Genomic DNA, 19,438 nt, shown 5'->3' with positions numbered 1-19,438 from the left:
ACGTTGGGTAAAAATTAAACGATTATTACAGCGAACAAAAACATTAATTTCTATATTAAAAAATGTTATTAATTTTCATCGTTAATTTATTTTACTGGTAGAAAAGGCGTACATTTAGCAGAAATAATTTGTTCCCCCTTATATACTATATACTATTATTAATTAAATTATAAATCACATGAGACAAAATAACATTTTATATAATATAAATACTAAACAATAAACTATATTTTTTATTTTTTCAAATTTATAATAATCCAAGGTAGAAAACTGGTCACTCTAGTGTAAACATCTGGGTATCCAAGCGCGCAGGGATTACCGAAAGAAAAGATTCCGACTTGAACTCCATCGACTACTAAAGGTCCACCAAAATCACCCTAGAATAAAAATACAATTAATAATAAAATATTAATATTATATACAATAATTAATAAATTATTTAAAGCAAATTATTGTTATAATTATTTTAGTGTTAAGATAAAAATTTAATTAATAAATAATTAGATCAACTCTTTCATTTTTCTATATTGTTAATATTTTTTTAGCATTGTATAAAATATATATTTTTTATAATATTAATAATTGATGGCTTACGTAGCATGCTCCTTCTCCTTTTTTAGTTAAAGTACAGACATGGCTATCTATCACATTGACATCCGTCCATGCTCTCGCGCAGTCTTCTTGCGGGTAAACTAACAGCTCAATTTCAAGTAAGTTATTTGGAATACTTTCATCAATCTGAAAAAGATAAATGCTTTATTATAATGTAAACTGATGCAAATAATTAATAATAATAATAGCCAATAATTAATACAAAAATTTCTTGTTATTTGTTTACTTTTAGCTTTATTATCAGATATAAAGAGAAAATAAAGTTTTTCTATATATTTAAAACACTCACATACATATATATAAAAGAGTGTTTTAAATATATACAAAAACTTGTGTTTGATGAATATTACCTGTGTATTTCCCCATCCGGATAATGTGCACCGCTTGCCTTCGATATTTTTATCGGAAGTCGCAAGATTGATCGGTTGCACTAGTGCATTGTATTTGATAGGAGTTTTAAGATGAATTAAAGCGATGTCATTAATGCGTAAATAAGCGTCATAATTTTGATGAACGGTAATAATTGCTACCTCAAGAACAAATCCTTTTACATTCAAATAGTTTGTGCCAGCATGGACCGTTAGATTCTGTAGCGGATCTTCCAACCTAATAATCAGAGCTGGGTAAGTTAATATATTTTTTATACTAAATTAAGTTAAAATTAATAAATTAAAATTAATAAAATTAATAATAAAATTAATTTAATTAAGTTATATGAATAAAAAGCTAACTCAATTAAAGTTGCGTTAAAAAGTTAATTGGTTAACACAACAGAAATTATACGCGATGTATTGTTACAAAATTATTGCATAGAAATACAAAAAAATTAGAATTCTTTTTAATGTTACAGACGATGAGCGGTATTTTTAATTGCTTTTATTTTTAAATTAATACTTTTTATAAAAAATAAGATTGTAAAATATTTTAACTATTTACATATTATAAATTAGGGAGGAGTAAAAAGTTTCAACATTTTGTATGTATAAGAAATAATATATCAGTTTAAAAAACAGAAACAATTATAAATTTGTTAATTTTAATCTGTAAGAGTTTATATTAATTTAATCTATTAATAAATGTTATTAATTTTATTATTATTGTTATAATATATTTATATAAAAGACTCACTTATAATATATTATATAACAAATAATAAAAATAGTACAGTATTATAGAATTTAATTCATTTGCACAGGTAACAAAATAGGTATTTGCAGCTAATGCTAATAGTGAGTCGACTAATTGCCAGCAAGTGCAGGATATATGGATGCACAAGTCAAAGGCGAGCATGGCAATAGCAAATCCGCACATGTTACACACAATATTTTTTTTGTTTTCTTACATCTATTTTTAATTATATAGATAAGATTTGTGCCTTTTAAATAAATTTTTTAGTTCTATCTACAAAAATATAAAACTAAAGAAATGAATTAATTAGTCCCTATTAGTCTCATGTTTCGTGATTAATTTTTTATTAAAAAAATGTTTTTTTTCTGTCAGTAATAAGTATTAAAAATTAGATATAAATATAGATTTAAATAAATATAACATAGATACAGATACAAGTATAGATATAAGTATAGATATAAATCTTAAATGTTTAACATACCCAACGACACAATATGCTGCAGTTAACACGTTCAAATTATTAATGATAGAACCACTGCATCTGAGCTTGTTGTTAAATTTTAATGATACTTGATATGGAAATTTGCCATTGGCAGCAATCTTACCACCGACGATGTATGGAGACTGAGCTCCGTACACTTTTTGACAAAAATAAATTATTTTAATACACTGAAAGAATTTTCTTATAAAATTGATCCTAAAGATCATAATAGAGCAACATTGTGTTGAAGAATTTTAAGTAATTTTATATAATTTTCTTTAATTAATTAATATTTATTATATATATTTTATATTTTAAATTTTAATACAATAAAATATAAAATAGACCAATATTATGATTATAATAATATAGCAATTATGTTTAATATAGTTTAAACAAGCAATAGTTTACATTGTTGAATAATTATAAAATGTGATTGAATTAAAAAATGATTATAAATTATAACGATATTATTATTACTGCAACTATTTTTTTCTTTCGGTGTAGTTTTTAGCAATTTTTTATTTCTGAGAAATAAGGATAAAGTATTAGTTTATAAAACTTAGATTTATGTTATGATATTTATGATAATATTGTCTTAATAATTTATAAATTTATACCTTCATTGGCGTATGTCAGAGTGATAAATATAAGACAAGCAAATGCACGCATCTTTAATTGCAGACTTGTTGTTGGATTTAAAACAAAAGATACTTCATAGGTTTATATATGTTTTTGAAATAGGTGTAATAGAGATATAAATTATCAGATATTATAGATATAATTTACATTTAATCATGCTTGTAACATTTTTCTAAATTTTTCTTTCTAGCTAACTAAGCGATTAGACGTAGAATTGTATTGAAGATTGTTATCTTTCAGTGAAAATTTAATTTTATCTTTATCTGGATTACGTAACGCAATCTTGATACAATGATGCAAAAATTACTTCGTTAAACCGTTATTTATCGTGCTATTTTAGATATAAAGATTTATAATAAAATATATTAAAAGCCATAGGATAGTTCCTCAAGTTAAATATACGCGTGAGACCTTATTAATATCTTATCTATACATATATTGTAGTTTCACACATAATAGTTTCACTTTACCTTATTTAGATAGAGATCATAAGTAATTGCCATTTAACAGTAAAGAAATTGCTCGGAATAGCGCAGTGTTTGATTATCCTGGATTATCCTATTATTACGTATGTTTATCCTTCTTACGTTAGCGCTTACAGTGGTGGTATCAATACTTTACCGTAAAGTACCTTGTTAGGTTTAAATTTGAAAGATCTTTTGACTTTGAAAAAATGTAAAGGCTAATATATACTTATACTTATACTCTTATTAAAATTGTACGGTATATAATTTTATAATCCTTTGTTTTTTAATAAAAATTCTGTTGTATATAAACAAAGATTACTAATAGTAGCATACTGCTTTATTTTTGGATAGTATGTTTTTTTACATAGCTAAAAATAAGACTTTAAAAACATAAACGTGAATTAAAACATGTTTTTATAAATAATATAACAGTTTTTTTTAAACTGTTGCTATTTAACCTTGTATATCTATAATACAGATTTATATATAATATAAAGTTGTAAACTTTACAATTATCTTTACAATTAATATTATGTCATAAATGTTTTAACACTGTTTATTGCAAATAAAAGCAGCGATTACTGTGATGTGCAAACCAAAACAGTTGTATCAAGAAATGAAAGTTATTGATTTGTTATTTCCACATTTATTTAACTAATAAAAATATACATTTAGTGAAATAATTTATTAAAATATTATTATTAATTAAATTTTAATTTACATAGGATACAATGGCATTTTTTAATAAATAAAATAAATAATTTATTCTAATTTATTTTTTCTTGTTTATCATGATCCAAGTCAGAAAACTAGTTACTCTTGTATAAACATCTGGCAATCCAACTGCACAAGGAAAACCAAAAGAAACAATTCCAATTTGAATTCCATCAATCACTAAAGGTCCACCAGAATCTCCCTAGAACAAAGATACAATTAATAATAAAATTTCATTATTTTATACAGGGTGTCCTAAAACATACTGATCAACGCTCGTAAAAAGGTAGAAGGGATCGAGATGAACATAAAAGTCCAATATTGTCTTGGATTAGGTCTTTAGTTAGGTCTTGGGTTAAGTCTACCAATAATCGAGGTATTAATTTTTCAAATTATGCGAGAGAAGAGCTCGATCCGCTCGAGCTATAACACGGAAGAAAAAATCTATCGTGAATGTATGATAAGCTTTTATTAATTTACTGTTCACAGTTACTGTTCACAGATAAAAATCAATTAAATTATTTGCCGATTCTATACACTAATATCTCGATTAATGGTGGACCTAACCCAAGACAATATTGAACTTTATGTTTATCTCAATCCCTTCTACCTTTTTACGAGCGTTGACCAGTATGTTTTGGGACACCCTGTATATTCTGTACAACAGTACTAAATTATTCATTATCGGAAATTATTATCATTTATAATTGTTTTAATGTTAAAATTAAAAATCAATCTAAAAAATGTTATGTTAAATTAAAAGTTTAATTGACTTATAATTTCTATTATTGTTCTACTTGTATTATTTTTTATTAATATTTTTTTATGTTGTATGTGTATGGATTTGATTTATAATATTAACAATCGATATATAGCTTACGTAGCACGCTCCTCCTCCTTTTTTAGTTGAAGTGCAGATATGGCTGTTTCCTACAATGACATCGCGAATCAACCAATCTCTCATGCAAGTTCTCTGCGGATAAATTGTTAACTCAATTTCTTGCAAGTTATTTGGAAAATTTTCACCAATCTAAAAAGAATAAATGTTACAATACTTGTTGAAAATGGAAGCAAATGACGAATAACAACAGCGAATAATTATTATAAAAATGTTTTTTCTTCTTATTTACTTTCCATTTTATATTATATGCAATTATTATGTATAACAATAAAAGAATGTTATGTTATGTTATGTATATGTATATACTAAAAAATCATTGAATCACTGAGTTTGATATTACCTTTGTAACTCCCCATCCGGTTAATGTGCACGGCTTGCCTTCGATATCTCTATCGGTTGTCGCAAGATTTATCGGTTGCTCTAGCGCATTGTATATGATAGGATTTTGAAGGTGAACCAAAGCGATGTCATTAAGTTTTAATGGAGAATTGTAACTTGAGTGAATGGTAATACCCGTTACCTTATATTCATGCCCTTTTTCGTTTAAATAGATTGTGGCAGTATGGACCGTTACAAATGGCAGCATATTTTGTAATCTAATATTAGAAGAAGCATGTAAGTACTCAAATAATGAAATGCTAGCAATTACAAGAGATTTCTAGCCATTTGTGTTTTTTTTAAACTTATGTTATCATAGTTTTCTAGCATAATATAATAGAACGTAGCAGGGATGGACTATGCTATATGGTGATGTATGGTCGTAGATAAAAAGGTTGTCTGACTTTGTGATAAGTTTTGGAATCCACCTCATCATGTGTATATATTTATGTTGTTATTACATTCTTACTTTATTAATATACATGATTCTTATGCATAATTTTGTTGTTCTAATAATGCGTTACCGCAAATATTTGTAATGAGAATGTAATAACATAAATATATACACATGATGGGGTGGGTTCCAAAACTTATCACAAAAAGTCAGACAATCTTTTTGTCCACGACCATACAAATAAGTAATAATAAATCAGACTACTGCACTTTTTAATTGAATAATTATTTTCCCTGTCCTTATTTTTAATATTCTATTCTTTGTGTATAATAGGAGATTTTGAGAAATTTTCTGACGTTTTGTTATGAATTAATTATAAAGAGTCAAAATTTCAAAATTTTATCCCATATATAAAAAATGAGATATTGATTTAAAAGATAAAAACAGTCAAAAATATTAGAGGAGAAGGTGATAATATGGCCATTCACTTATATTTTATTTAATAATTTCGTTAATAATCAATGTTTTGAGTTGAAATTTTACGATTATATTCATCAAAGTATTGCTCGTTAGATTTTGAATGCAAAGTTATAAAATATTTATTATATTATATATTATTTATAAAAATGTAACGATACTGCATAATGGGCCGAAAAGAAATAGGAAGGGTAATGTGGCCACCACAAAAATAAATGTAAAAAAATTGGTTTTGTTTAAAAAAGTTACAGTATTTTGTTAGAAACATATATTGCTAGAAACATATATATTTATATAAAATAAGTTGTTATATTGAAATAGGTGATTTTTATTGACATTTAATGGAAGTTAAATAAAAATAACCTTAAATCTAAAGAATCTTATTCATATATAAAGGATTTAAACAAATTAACAGCCTTAAATTAAGCCTTTAATTGATTTATCGAGGAATTTTGTCGATATGCAGATCTCAAAAGTGACATATATTAGTAGCACTCTTAGATAACCATGTTGACAACATTCTATATCATCGTTTAATTTTGTATAATTTGAAATATATAGAGCCGAATAAAGAGTTAAATAATAAGAAAGTACTCAAGTGTACATACATTAATTTGTGTGATAATGCGATTAAGTTTAAAAAGAATGAGGAAGTATGTGTAATTAAATGTTAAAATGTACCTGAAAAAATTTTCCAAATTCTTAAAAGTAAAAATGCCTTATAATAAATGTTGACTGTTGTGTTTTGTCATATTAGCATCATTATATAACAGTAGGCTACTAAACAAATGATATCATAAATAATTACTAGAATTTGTCAACTAATAACGGAGATAATATGAATGGCCATATTATCCTCACTGGCCATATTACCATCTTCTCCTCTACTCAATATTTTTAATATTAAATAATTAATTTTAATATATTAAATTTGATTAATTTCAATATTACTGTGTTAATTGCATATATACATATAATAATATAAAAAGAATACAATGTAGAATATTGTTTATTTAAAAAAAAGATAGAATAAATATAAATTACTAAAAGTAGTGCACGATAGATCATATTACATCTCACAAATATTTCTTCATAAAAAAATATATATACATATATATGTTTCAGCTACTATGTTTTAAATATATTAGATAGATGTATGTTGATATACGTATAAATATAGAAATATAAAGTATTGATATAGATTCAGAACGTAAGACATACCCAAAGACACAATTTGCTGACGTTAACACATTCAGATTATCAATGATAGATCCACCACATCTGTGATTGCCAATAAATCTTAATGACACTTGATACGGATATTTGCCGAATGGAGCATCCTTACCGCCAACAATAAGTGAAGACGGAGCTCCTTATAAAAAAAATATATATATATGTTAATACACTAAAAGATTTTTTTCATAAAATTTACTCTGAAAATTGTTATTATTGTAGGATAACATTATATTTCAAAGAATTTTATATTTTATCATTACTTAGTATAGTTAATAGGTTTGTTTTAATCTTTTCTCCTGTATTTCAGAATGCATATGTGTATATGAAAAATTCTGAGAAAAAGTGTAGATTTTTCAATATTTTTGAAAAGTGTTTTAATTTATATAAATATTCTGAGAAAAATTTTCACTAATTTACAAATTGTATTATCAAAACACATTATTGTTCTGTCTTTTTTTATTATAATAAAATATTTATAATAATTTATATATTCATACCTTCAGTAGTGCATAACAGAGCGATAAATATGAAACAAGCAGATGCAAACATCTTTGATTACAGATTTGTTACCTGAATCTGAAAGGAATGGATAAATTCATTTAGGTTTATATATGTTTCTGAAGTAGGTATATCAAAGATATAAATCAAGTGCTTGCAAACGTTTCTCTGAATTTTTTTTAACTAAGCGATTAGACATGAAATAGGCAGAATTGTTTGCAAAGTTTATCATTCAGTAAAATTTATTTCAAAATCATTATCTGGAAATACGTGACACAACTGATAAACAGATTTAAAAATTAATGTAGAAATTATTATCATGTTATTTTAGTGCTAAGAATTTACAGTACATATCGTAACGTTCTGTACCAAATATACGTGCGAGATTGTCTCGTATGTCTAAATACAAACCAGCCAATTGCGAGTATTTGAGATTATCGAATTTCAGAAACTGAACCTAGACCAATCAAATTCTTATTAAATTTAATTGGCTGTCAATTTACATATTTACCTTCTGAATAAATTTTAATTCGATTTGCAAATTATTTAAAAGCTTTTTACATAATTAAAAAGGATAAATGTTATAATAATTGTTATGTAAATTAAAACAAATAACAAATAACAATTGTGAGTTATTACTTATATACTACTTATATTTCTTTATTTGTCACTTGTCCACAGAGAAAATTTTATATCAAAAATTATTATGGTAAGCAGTAAATATGGATCAAGAAGAAAAAAATTATAAAAATTTTTACTGTTTTTTTTATCAAAATGCCGCAATATATTAAAAATTACTATACAATGATAGCAGTCATTGACCATAAAAAAATTTTAAAGAATTATCCCGGGAAAAAATATTCATTTCTGATACTATATGTACATATATAAATGAGATACGAACATATATAAATGAGATATAAACATATATAAATTTTACATGTCCATATATGGAGCATATATATTCATATATGATTATTTATCGCCATAAATGATCAGATTGCACATTTAACATGGCATAAAATGTGATCATATTAGTTCATATATGATCAGACATAATGATACATGTATTCAGATATAACACCGTGCCGAAGAATAAATATTCATATCAAATAGTATATGAACATATATAAGTGAAATATGAACAGTATAAATTTTACATGTCCATATATGGAGCATATACATTCATATGTGGTTATTTATCGTCATACATGATCAAATTGCACATTTAACATGGCACAAAATGTGATCATATTAGTTCATATATGATCAAACATAATGATACATGTAGTTAAATATGCCACCGTATCTGGGAATAAATTTTTATATTTAATAGTATATGAACATATGTGAATGAAATATGAACAATATAATTATAAGTTTTACATGTCCACTTATGCAGTATATATATTCATATGTGATTATCTATCTCTATATATGATCAATTGGGATAAATACAAAAAATGTGATAAATTATAAACATATATACTTCGTACGGCCATATATGAGAATATATGATTAAATCATTTTTGTAAATCCTATTTAAGTATGGTCTTATATAACCATATATGGTCTAATGTTCTTGTATATTATCATATGTGACCATGTGGAAGCATTTATATGATCAAATATAATCATATATGAACATATATACTAGGTTTATCCATAACTGGTCCGTGCTTATAAATAGATCCAAGTATATATGTTCATATATGATTATACATGACCATTACAATTTTTTAAACTTTAAGGTTTTTAAATAATAAAATTAAAATGTTACAGAAATAAATAATTTATTATGTAATATATTTTTACTATGCAACATTTAATGTTTAAAAATCTTTTATATCTTAATAATTATAAACAAATCCGATTGTCAATAATTATGTTTAATTTTCTTTTTTACAACCATATGTATATATATATATGTATATTACATACATATATATTTAATAAATATTATATATTGTTCTTATAGACAAACATATTAAGAATATCGTTTAATTAGTAAAAGCATTATAATTTTAACTGAAAATATATAATCAAATACAAACTTATATAGTCATATAGAGTTATATATGATCAGGTCCAATACTATATCTCAAAATAGCTTGTTTAAATATATACAGCCGCGAGTAGTTCGCAAGAAGGCCACTAGGCGAAGGCACGGCGCTTCTCCTTCTCGTGAGAAAATTTACTCCAAAAGGGTTATAAAAGAAAACCATCACTCACGGTTTACTTTTAGCAGTTAGTACCTCACTAGCAGCAAAGTGTAGTATATATTGTTTTTGTTATACGAAGAGAGTTCGTGGGCCTTTGCAACTCAGAGAGAGCTTCCGAAAATTGAAAAAATATAAAAATAAAATTTTGATATTGTGATCTGATTATATATAATTGTATATGATCGTACCTGATCAAACATGAACATATATGATATTACCAAATCATTTTTTATCATATCTGGCCAATTTTCATATATGACCAGACGTGACCAAAAATATACATGATCATTTATGAAGAGATATGAATATTTTTTCCCGGGATATTATAAGTAGCAAGGTAAATAAATAAATAAATAAATATATATATATATATATATATATATATATACATAGACAATAAATATAAAAATATATATACAATTCCATTATTATTATGTATATACTGAGAGAAAAATGTCGAAGTATTGAGAACCAAATATTTTTTGTGACGTTTTCTTCGATATTTATTTGTCATAAAAAAATTTATTTGTAAAAACAAAATATATATTTTGGTAAAATATTCTGCGAAATATACTTCTGAAATACATTTCTGTAAAATATACCTTTTTTGAAGAGATAACATTCAGTGTGCGTAAAAATAAATAATTCATTTATCAGAAATAAAACATTTAATTTGCCCTATTTCAATAAACTATTTATTTGAAAAAAATAATTAAAATTTTTTAATGAGAAATAGTGTATATTTTACTCTAAAAATTTTATTTCTAAGAAATAAACCAATTAATAAAAAAAATGAGATGCATTTCTTAGAAATATATATTTTGTTTTCACAAATAAATTATTTTATAATAAATAAATATTGAAGAAGATGTTATAAGAAATGTTTGGTTCTCAGTACTTCGACATTTTTCTCTCAGCGTATGTATATATCTATTCATTATATATAGAGAGGAACTAATAAGTTTTTTTATAAGAGTATCTTTATAAGAGTTCATAGATATGTTTAACTTTAAAACTTCTTGTATTACAAGTTTAATATTATTTTTATAGATCTGCACTCGATTAATGTACAAACTTGTCCTTAAGATCTTTATCAATTGCACTAGTATATTGTATCTGATAAGAGTTTTAAGATAAACTAAGGCAATGTTATTTTTAAAGAAATTATCGTCATTTTCATAGACAATAACATTCTGTATCTCATAACTTTCTTCTAATTTGTATAAAAAATTTATACCGATATGGATTTTGAGCTAATTTTTAAATTTAACAATAATATAGCATAATTAAATACTTTATACTTTGTGTTAATTTACTATATGTTAAAAGATTAGCTTTAGAATTAGATTCCATTAATACTACATAGACACAATATGCTGTGGTTAACACCCACACATTTTGATTCTAAATTAGTTGTTGCAATTAAAACAAACAGATAGTATTTCTATAAGTTTCCAAATATAGCCAAATGTTTGTCGAAAACAGATCACGCCAAGTGTTTGCTACCCATCGTATTCAGTAAAAAAGTTATAAATTGCACACATAGTCTATAATTTATAATATCACAAGATATCGACAAATTGCCATAGAAAATATGACAAAGTTTATTGATCATGCTGTGTTAACATGGGAGCAGTAACTGACCAAGAGTTGCGATTTCTGCTCAATTTTTGCCACCAATTTGCTGTCAGATTCTGTGAGCAGGCTTTGTTAGCAAAGTATAAGCATATTGTTAAAATAACGAATTTTTTAATAACAAAAATATTATTTTTGTTTTACAAGTTTTATAAATAAAAATATCATAATGCATATGAAGTTCAATTTAACAAATTCTTTATTAAGACGTCACCTTTCTTTTATTTCTTATTACATGCTATTGTAATGTATATTTGTTTTTTTTTTTAATTTTATACGGTTACAATTTTGAACACACTTACAGTAGCGCTATCAATTTATTGTGAAATGTATTAATTTTAAATTTAAATTTGAGTAGCTTTAAAAAAAATGTAAAGTTTTATGATATATTAATATTAATATGTTCTCACAATTTATTTTTGTATTAATAAATAAATTGAAGAATATTTTTTATTTCTTTAAATTTGCATTGATCCAAGATAAAAAGCTGGTTGTTTTTGTGTAAACATCTGGTGATTCAAATTCGTAAGGTAATCCCATGCAGACATTACCAAAGGAAACGATTCCAATTTGGAAACCATTGACCACCAAAGGCCCACCATGATCACCCTAGAATGACATACAATTAATAATAAAATTCCATTATATTATAATTATATATATATATATGTGTGTGTGTGTGTGTGTGTGTGTGTGTGTGTGTGTGTGTGTGTGTGTATGTTATGTTAGTGTTATGTTTAGTGAAATGTTTAATACCTCTGATACTATTGCCTTTACAACACATGATAGAATAGAATTTTTTCTTTAATCAATGTTTATGACTGGTTATACAATAAACTTTTATATTAAAAAATCTATTTTTATTATAAAAAAATAGTATACACTTTAATTACTTGCCTATATGTACTCGAAATAATATCCAGAAAAGTATGCTATAATTATTCGTACACTTTTATTACTTAATTTTTGACAAACTTTTATGCTGTAATCTTATCCTCAAATTTTAAGATATCCTGTTGGTTTATATTAATAACAAACAAAACTTACGTGACACGCTCCTTCTCCTTCTTTAGCTAAAGTGCAGATATTACTATCTGTTACATTCCATCTTCCATTTTGATCTCTTTCACAATCTTTCTGCGGATAAATTACCAATTCAATTTCTTGCAAATTATATGTAGGTTTTCTACCAAACTAAAAGGGATAAATAATAATAATTATAATAATTGTTATGTTATAAATCAAAATAAATGACAAATAATAACAAGGAATAATTATTATCAAAATGTTGTCTCATTTAATTTTAACTTATTGTTATATGTAAAGAGAAGATAATAAATTTTTCAAAAAAGTATTTTATTCTTAAATATATCTAACATGAGTCCAATATTACCCTTGTAGCTCCCCATCCAGTTAAAGTACACGGTTTGCCCTCAAGATCTTTATCGTTTGTCGCAAGATTTATCGGTTGAATCAGTGTAGTGTATTCGATAGGAATTCTAGTGTGCACTAAGGCGATGTCATTTTTAAGTAACTCCTTGTCGTAATTTTCGTGAATGCTAACATTCTCTATTTTATAACCATCTCCTGGTTCGGTCAAAAAGTTTGTGCCGACATGGACATTTAGATACATCAGATAATCTTCCAATCTAACAATAAATAAAGTATGTTTGTATTAATTATGTGCAAAAGTTTGGTTTCTGGAGATTTAAAATGTAACTTCTAAGTATGTGTTATTGTTCGTGCATATTAAAGCTACCTTTATATATAAATTCTTATAATTAAATAAGAATTGAATTATAAAATAAAGGGAAGCTTGATATAGCATTTAATACAGCATATTTAACGTACCCGTCAACACAACGTGCTGCAGTTAAAACGTTAAAATGATCAAGGATAGATCCACCACATCTATGCGAAGTGAAAAGTCTCAATGATGCTTGATACGGATATTTACCAATAGGAGCATCCCTACCACCGATGATGTAAGGAACCGGAACTCCTTGTTAAAAAAAATATATTAATTAATTATAGTACATAATAAATGCGCAAAATAATATGTATTACATTATTATATATACACGCTTTTAATGATTAAATATTGTGTTGACTTTATGTTGATTATACTGCTAAACTGAATTGTATGTTTGGGAAAGTTACAAAGGATATTAGCCAAATTAGAGGAATTAAGATTGTCCACCAATGAAATCTGGCAAAAATTAAGTTTTATTTAATAAATAGAAAATGTATCAGCATTTTCCGAAATAATTTGGATTTAAGAAATTGTTTCAAACTTTAAATTTTTTTAGCATTTATAATAATTTGTAAATTTGTACCTTCAATAGCATGTGCCAAAACGGTAAGTGTAAGAAAAGCAAATGCACACATCTTTGATTACAGATTTCGTTACCTAGATCTGAAGCGAATAGATGTATTTATAAGTTTACATATGTCTTTGAAATAGATACAACAAAGATATAAATTAAGTGTTTATGACGCTTTCCTGAATTTTTATCAACTAAGTGATTAAACAGAACGTTTGCGAACATCGTTATCGTTTAGTAAAAGATTTATCTGAAAATATTTATCTAGAATATATGTAACGCAAGTACAGATTAAAAAATTGCTATGTAAAATTGTTATTAAACTAATTTAGAAAAAGAATTTATAAAACATATCAAGAGGAAATATCCCCCCCCCTCTCTCTCTCTGTGTGTATGTGTGTGTGTGTGTGTGTGTGTGTGCGCGCGCGCACGCGTGTGTGTGTGTTTATAATTGATATATGTATATTCCAAATATATTTGTATAGTAAAAACAATTGTAAAATACATGCTGGGTAAAATAACATGTAAATTTATTTTTAAAAACTATTAACTTTAAGTTAATATAAAAATTACGTAATCTTGATTAAAAGTTATTTATTTAAGAGATTACATAATTTTCAAAACAACTTCAAAAATACTTGAGCTTTTTAAAAAGCCATAAAATTTGTATACTATATTTTTAAACACATTTAATAAAAAAAGTAAGGTTTATATCTAAAAAGAGTGTATTGAAAAAAATAAATACTGAATGATTTGTACTGATATTAAATTAACTATTTATTTGACTAAAGGAAAAAATATATTTTGCAGAAATAATTTGCTCTATTATAAATTAAATTATAAATCACGTAAAATAAAAAAACATTTTAATAAACAAATTAAATAATGTTTTTTATTTCTTCTTTGCGTTGATCCAAGGGACGAAACTGCTCACTCTTGTGTAAACATCTGGTAATCCAAGTGCGCAGGGATTACCGAAGGAAACTATTCCAATTTGAGCTCCATTGGCCACCAACGGTCCACCAGAATCACCCTGTAATAAAAATGGTTAGTAACAAATGTTATTATTATATACAATGATAATAAATTGCTTGCAATGATAATCATTGCATATTATTTTTATAATTATTTGAATGTAAAGGTAAAAATTTTGATATATAATTATATTAGTTTTTAAAATTATAATTTTTATATTATTAATAATATAATGTTATATATATTTTTACATATTTAGGTTATTAATCTTTTTTCGTATTATATATTAAATTATATATGAATTAACGTTTTATAATATTAATAATAAGTAAAGAAAAATTTACGTGGCATGCTCCTTCTCCTCGTTTAGTTAAAGTACAGATGTGGCTATCTATCACTCTCCATTGATCTCTTTCACAATTTTTTTGAGGATAAACTATTAATTCAATTTCTTGCAATGTATTTGGAATACTTCCACCAAGCTAGAAAGAGTAAATGTTATGATTAATTGTATTAAGAATCAAAACAGATAAATAATAATAAGAGCAAATAATTATTATAAAAAATGTTTTATGTGTGTGTTACTTCTAACTTATTATAAGAAATAAGAAAATAAATAATAAGTTTTTTCCTAAAAGAATTTCTCATTTCTGGATATGTATAACTGAAAAACCTTCATATCACGAGTTCAATATTACCGATGTTCTTCCCCATCCAGTTAAAGTGCACGACTTATTCTCGAGATCACGATCATTTGTTGTAAGATTTATTGGTTGCACTAGCGAATTGAATTTAATAGAATTGTTAAGGTGAATTAAAGCGACATCATTTCTCAATAAGAAGTTATCATAATCTTCATGAACGTCAACACTCTCTATGTCATAAACCTCTCCTGATTCGTTCAAACGGTTTGTGCCGGCATGGATCTTTAGATTGTTTAAATTATTCAATCTAATAATGAAAAGACATATAAAAATAATACTTATTTTATATATATTATGCATTATAAATTATATTATATATGTATGTATAACCATTTGATGTATTTTAAAGAACTAAGGTAGCTGAGCTAAATAGCTAAAGGCCTGGTACTAAGTAAAGTCTATTTCTTAATGTACCAATTAAAAATGCATTTTATGTATTAATATATCCTAGAATATATCCTTAAAAGATATGGATAAAAAATAAGAAATCGGAAGAAGAATTAAGGAATTAAAACCGATAGTAAGGCTATTTAGCAAAATAAAAATTTTGTGACAAATGCATAATTGTAATGTTTAAAATAAATTTTAAGAGAAATTTAATTTCTGTGATTCATAATTATTTTTAAGAACTAATTTACAGTATAATAAATAATGTAATAAATAATGTATTTAATTTCTTTATTATCTGTTAGTTTCTTTCTTATTATTTCAAGCATTATTATATGTATATATAGCATTATTATATGATAATATATCCTTCAAGCATTATTATATGTATATATTATCATTAATGAAATCCAATTAGAATTTAAGAAATAGTTTTTGTTTATTTATAAATATTATATACACAGAATGTATTTTATTTTCCCAATGATTAGAATAAAGATTTTATTTTTACATTAGTTATTTTAATTTTTTTTACATACACTTACACATACATAAATAAGATTAAAAAGAAATTAAAATATAATTTAAGTAGATCTTATTCAATGCTCAGGTACCTTTTTAGAATTTGATTTTGTTAATATTATACTGATATAGATACAAAATATTTAACATACCCGTCAACACAATGAGCTGCAGTTAATACATTATGACTGTCAAGAATAGATGCACCGCATCTGTGCGAGCCAGATAATCTCAATGACACTTGATATGGATATTTGCCTGCGGGAGCATCCTTACCACCGACGACATGAGGAAATGGAGCTCCTTATTAATAAAAATAAATTAATCACGTTAACAGAGATAAAATAAATTAATCACGTCACAGGGATAAAATAATATATTACATAATAATATGTTACTGTGTGTGTATATGTGTGTGTGTGTGTGTGTATAAACATTTTTAATAATAACAAATTAAATATCATGTTGACTATAATATTACTATATCATTAAATAAACTGTATGCGTGTGTAGGAAAATCACAAATTTATTAAAAATAATTAATTACTAACTTTTTAGCAAAATTTTATTGTTTACGTTACATTAATTTTTAACGGCTAAAGAAAAAACATGAAGAGATGTGTGCATTCTTTTAAATTTACATAATTAATGTTTACATAATTAATGTTATGCAATAAATACTCATGTTATAATAAAGAAAATTTGTATTAAATTTAATATATTTTTTATCTAAAACAATTTATCTTATTTTTCAAAATAAATTAATACAAAATAAATAAAAAAATATAAACATAATACACAAATAATATGTAAAAAATTAACACAAAGATGTAATACGCTGAATTGTGACACAATTTAGAAGCAAATTGTGGAAGCATATTTTTTCAATAAAATTGACAATATGTGTTGAATTTTATATAGCGTACATGTTATTTATTTAACTTAAAATTTTATTTATGTTTTAAAAATATATTATATTATTTATTTTGTTATTTATTTGTTTTTTCTTATAACGTATTATTTTTTAATAAAGAAATATTAAAAATTAAACATTAAAATATTTAAAATATTTAAATAACATAATTACGTTATGTTAAATTAATACTGGTATCTAATGTTAAATTGGTAAATTAATATAATTATTTTAAAAATTTAACGGAAAAATTTTGACAAATCTAGTTTTAATACAAAACATTTTTGTGTTTTTAAAAAGTTTGCATATAATAAAAATTAATTACTTTATATATGAGAAAATCACTTGTTACTTCTGATTTTTCATTCTCTTTTTTTTTTATTAATTTCTATTATTTTCTATGATAAAATTCTATGTTAAAATTTCTCTTTTTCTGTTCTATTTTATAGTAAAATATTAATAATTTATGAATTTGTACCTTCAATGACGTATGCCAGAGCAATAAATAAAAGACAGAAAAATGCACGCATCTTGACTGTAGATTTGTTGTTTGGGACTGAATTGAATAGACACATTTATAAGTTTATATATCCTTCTGAAATAGATATCAAGATATAAATTACGTGTTCATAACGTTTTTCCGAATTTTTTTCCACGCGATATCATATGATATTATTATTTATAATTTACATTATGCACTATAGATTGATAAGAGTGATAGTTTTAATTAAACTGGCATTTTTTATCAGCATAACTTCTCTCGAAAGAATGGGAATTTACGTCCATTTATCTAATGAAGTACATATTGTAGTCTCATTGTTAATTCATTTTTATCGATTTAATCTATACTTGACATTCTAGTCTATGATATCGTTAATAAATTGCTTGTCATGTGCTGAAAAGTCAATAGAAATCTTGTCTCATACTTGTAATTCTTGTGTTTCTTTTAAATTGAAAAGTGTTTTAATATATAATTGGAGCGTTTATGGAGCAAAAGAAACATTTTTTTAACCATATATAAAAAAATTGATTAAAAATATATATATATAAATTAAACAACAGAATTGTAATATAAAACAAATAAAAATAATTAAACAACATAATATAATTGTATAAAATATAAAAAATAAAATGAGATAAAGTAATATTAAACAAATAATTAATAAATTACAAAATGATAAACAAATGACAAAAAAACAAGAAATGTAAAAAATTTTTACTGACTGCTTCTGTGTTTTATGCTAAGATATACAAGTGTGAGAATAATGTCTAAGGCTAATGACGTTAGAAAGAGGAATAATTTATTAAGGATTATCTCGACCAACTTCAATTAACTTTATTGTTGATTAAAGGGTTGCGTGATAAAATAGTTACTGTGAATAATTGTATTGTATAAAAAAATCTTTGATACGTAAATATATTAGGTTTATGAAGCAGCATATTTATAATGCATATATATTACATACGAAAAATTTTTCGCATTATAACTCTCATTAATCTTATTCTTATTTTCATTGCATATCATAAAAACTCTTATATATTTCTTGAAAAGTATTTATTATTAGGAACTATAGATGTAGTAAAGTTTTAACTTTATGTTTGAGTTTGTGTGTTTTGAATAAAAACTTACTGTCCCAAAAACAAAAATAGAATAAAAAGCAGATCTGTGACAGTAATATCGTTTTGTGTAAGAAGAAAAGGCTCTATTATGTTGATGTGTATACAATGTCTGTGTTTAATCGAATGAGATTGACATCGTGATTAAGTCTGATATAGTTGAAATCAGTGCCACTTTCTCTACTTGATAAGCATTGCTGGTCTCGTTTAG

At 24.6% G+C, this 19,438-nt stretch overlaps 4 protein-coding genes across 6 annotated transcripts; all 4 read right to left on the bottom strand.

Annotated features, from left to right (window-relative positions):
* Positions 1-68: 68 nt before the first annotated feature.
* On the bottom strand, positions 69-3,942 carry LOC114253921 (chymotrypsin-1-like). Of its 2 annotated transcripts, none has more exons than XM_036282463.1 (5): positions 2,842-3,942; positions 2,222-2,378; positions 963-1,218; positions 595-738; positions 69-377 (listed from the first exon to the last, which is right to left on the bottom strand). In XM_036282463.1, exons 1-5 carry the CDS (start codon positions 2,891-2,893, stop codon positions 234-236), a joined length of 753 nt encoding a protein of 250 aa, XP_036138356.1. In that variant the 5' UTR covers positions 2,894-3,942; the 3' UTR covers positions 69-233. The 2 variants fall into 2 exon arrangements, with proteins under 2 accessions (XP_036138356.1, XP_036138357.1); XM_036282464.1 differs by having other exon boundaries at positions 2,222-2,409; positions 2,842-2,910.
* A 142-nt stretch (positions 3,943-4,084) lies between these two features.
* Positions 4,085-8,036, bottom strand: LOC118644278 (chymotrypsin-1-like). The gene is made up of 5 exons (XM_036282462.1): positions 7,928-8,036; positions 7,416-7,566; positions 5,286-5,541; positions 4,925-5,074; positions 4,085-4,246 (listed from the first exon to the last, which is right to left on the bottom strand). The coding sequence occupies exons 1-5, from the start codon at positions 7,977-7,979 to the stop codon at positions 4,103-4,105; spliced, it is 753 nt and encodes a 250-aa protein (XP_036138355.1). The 5' UTR covers positions 7,980-8,036; the 3' UTR covers positions 4,085-4,102.
* Positions 8,037-12,053: 4,017 nt separating this feature from the next.
* Positions 12,054-14,436, bottom strand: LOC105832317 (chymotrypsin-1). 2 transcript variants are annotated; one of them, XM_028189058.2, is made up of 5 exons: positions 14,122-14,436; positions 13,637-13,787; positions 13,179-13,434; positions 12,833-12,922; positions 12,054-12,394 (listed from the first exon to the last, which is right to left on the bottom strand). In XM_028189058.2, the coding sequence occupies exons 1-5, from the start codon at positions 14,171-14,173 to the stop codon at positions 12,236-12,238; spliced, it is 708 nt and encodes a 235-aa protein (XP_028044859.1). In that variant the 5' UTR covers positions 14,174-14,436; the 3' UTR covers positions 12,054-12,235. The 2 variants fall into 2 exon arrangements, with proteins under 2 accessions (XP_028044859.1, XP_028044858.1); XM_028189057.2 differs by having other exon boundaries at positions 12,833-12,979; positions 14,122-14,433.
* Positions 14,437-14,938: 502 nt separating this feature from the next.
* LOC118644277 (chymotrypsin-1-like) lies at positions 14,939-18,196 on the bottom strand. The gene is made up of 5 exons (XM_036282456.1): positions 18,089-18,196; positions 16,850-17,000; positions 15,783-16,035; positions 15,429-15,566; positions 14,939-15,142 (listed from the first exon to the last, which is right to left on the bottom strand). Exons 1-5 carry the CDS (start codon positions 18,183-18,185, stop codon positions 15,002-15,004), a joined length of 780 nt encoding a protein of 259 aa, XP_036138349.1. The 5' UTR covers positions 18,186-18,196; the 3' UTR covers positions 14,939-15,001.
* Positions 18,197-19,438: the final 1,242 nt, after the last annotated feature.

The sequence above is a fragment of the Monomorium pharaonis genome, chromosome 2 (assembly GCF_013373865.1).
Source record: "Monomorium pharaonis isolate MP-MQ-018 chromosome 2, ASM1337386v2, whole genome shotgun sequence".
In the NCBI taxonomy this organism is placed as follows: Eukaryota; Metazoa; Arthropoda; class Insecta; order Hymenoptera; family Formicidae; genus Monomorium; species Monomorium pharaonis.
Note: the sequence above shows the minus strand (reverse complement) of the source record. Positions and strands in the feature narration are given on the sequence as shown.

What these genes read in the sequence shown, in the direction of transcription:
- LOC105832317 (XM_028189057.2), bottom strand. Translation starts at nt 14,173, where the DNA reads ATGTGTGCATTTGCTTTTCTTACACTTACCGTTTTGGCACATGCTATT. An exon ending in TTTGGCACATGCTATTGAAG is followed by an intron (nt 13,788 to 14,121) that starts GTACAAATTTAC and finishes TTTTTTAACAAG; the next exon opens with GAGTTCCGGTTCCTTACATC. An exon ending in GCAGCACGTTGTGTTGACGG is followed by an intron (nt 13,435 to 13,636) that starts GTACGTTAAATA and finishes ATTTATTGTTAG; the next exon opens with ATTGGAAGATTATCTGATGT.
- LOC118644277 (XM_036282456.1), bottom strand. Translation starts at nt 18,185, where the DNA reads ATGTGTCTATTCAATTCAGTCCCAAACAACAAATCTACAGTCAAGATG. An exon ending in CTGGATGGGGAAGAACATCG is followed by an intron (nt 15,567 to 15,782) that starts GTAATATTGAAC and finishes TACTCTTTCTAG; the next exon opens with CTTGGTGGAAGTATTCCAAA. An exon ending in GAGGAGAAGGAGCATGCCAC is followed by an intron (nt 15,143 to 15,428) that starts GTAAATTTTTCT and finishes TTTTTATTACAG; the next exon opens with GGTGATTCTGGTGGACCGTT.
- LOC118644278 (XM_036282462.1), bottom strand. Translation starts at nt 7,979, where the DNA reads ATGTTTGCATCTGCTTGTTTCATATTTATCGCTCTGTTATGCACTACT. An exon ending in TCTGTTATGCACTACTGAAG is followed by an intron (nt 7,567 to 7,927) that starts GTATGAATATAT and finishes TTTTTTTATAAG; the next exon opens with GAGCTCCGTCTTCACTTATT. An exon ending in CCGGATGGGGAGTTACAAAG is followed by an intron (nt 5,075 to 5,285) that starts GTAATATCAAAC and finishes TATTCTTTTTAG; the next exon opens with ATTGGTGAAAATTTTCCAAA.
- LOC114253921 (XM_036282463.1), bottom strand. Translation starts at nt 2,893, where the DNA reads ATGCGTGCATTTGCTTGTCTTATATTTATCACTCTGACATACGCCAAT. An exon ending in CCGGATGGGGAAATACACAG is followed by an intron (nt 739 to 962) that starts GTAATATTCATC and finishes TATCTTTTTCAG; the next exon opens with ATTGATGAAAGTATTCCAAA. An exon ending in AAGGAGAAGGAGCATGCTAC is followed by an intron (nt 378 to 594) that starts GTAAGCCATCAA and finishes TTTTTATTCTAG; the next exon opens with GGTGATTTTGGTGGACCTTT.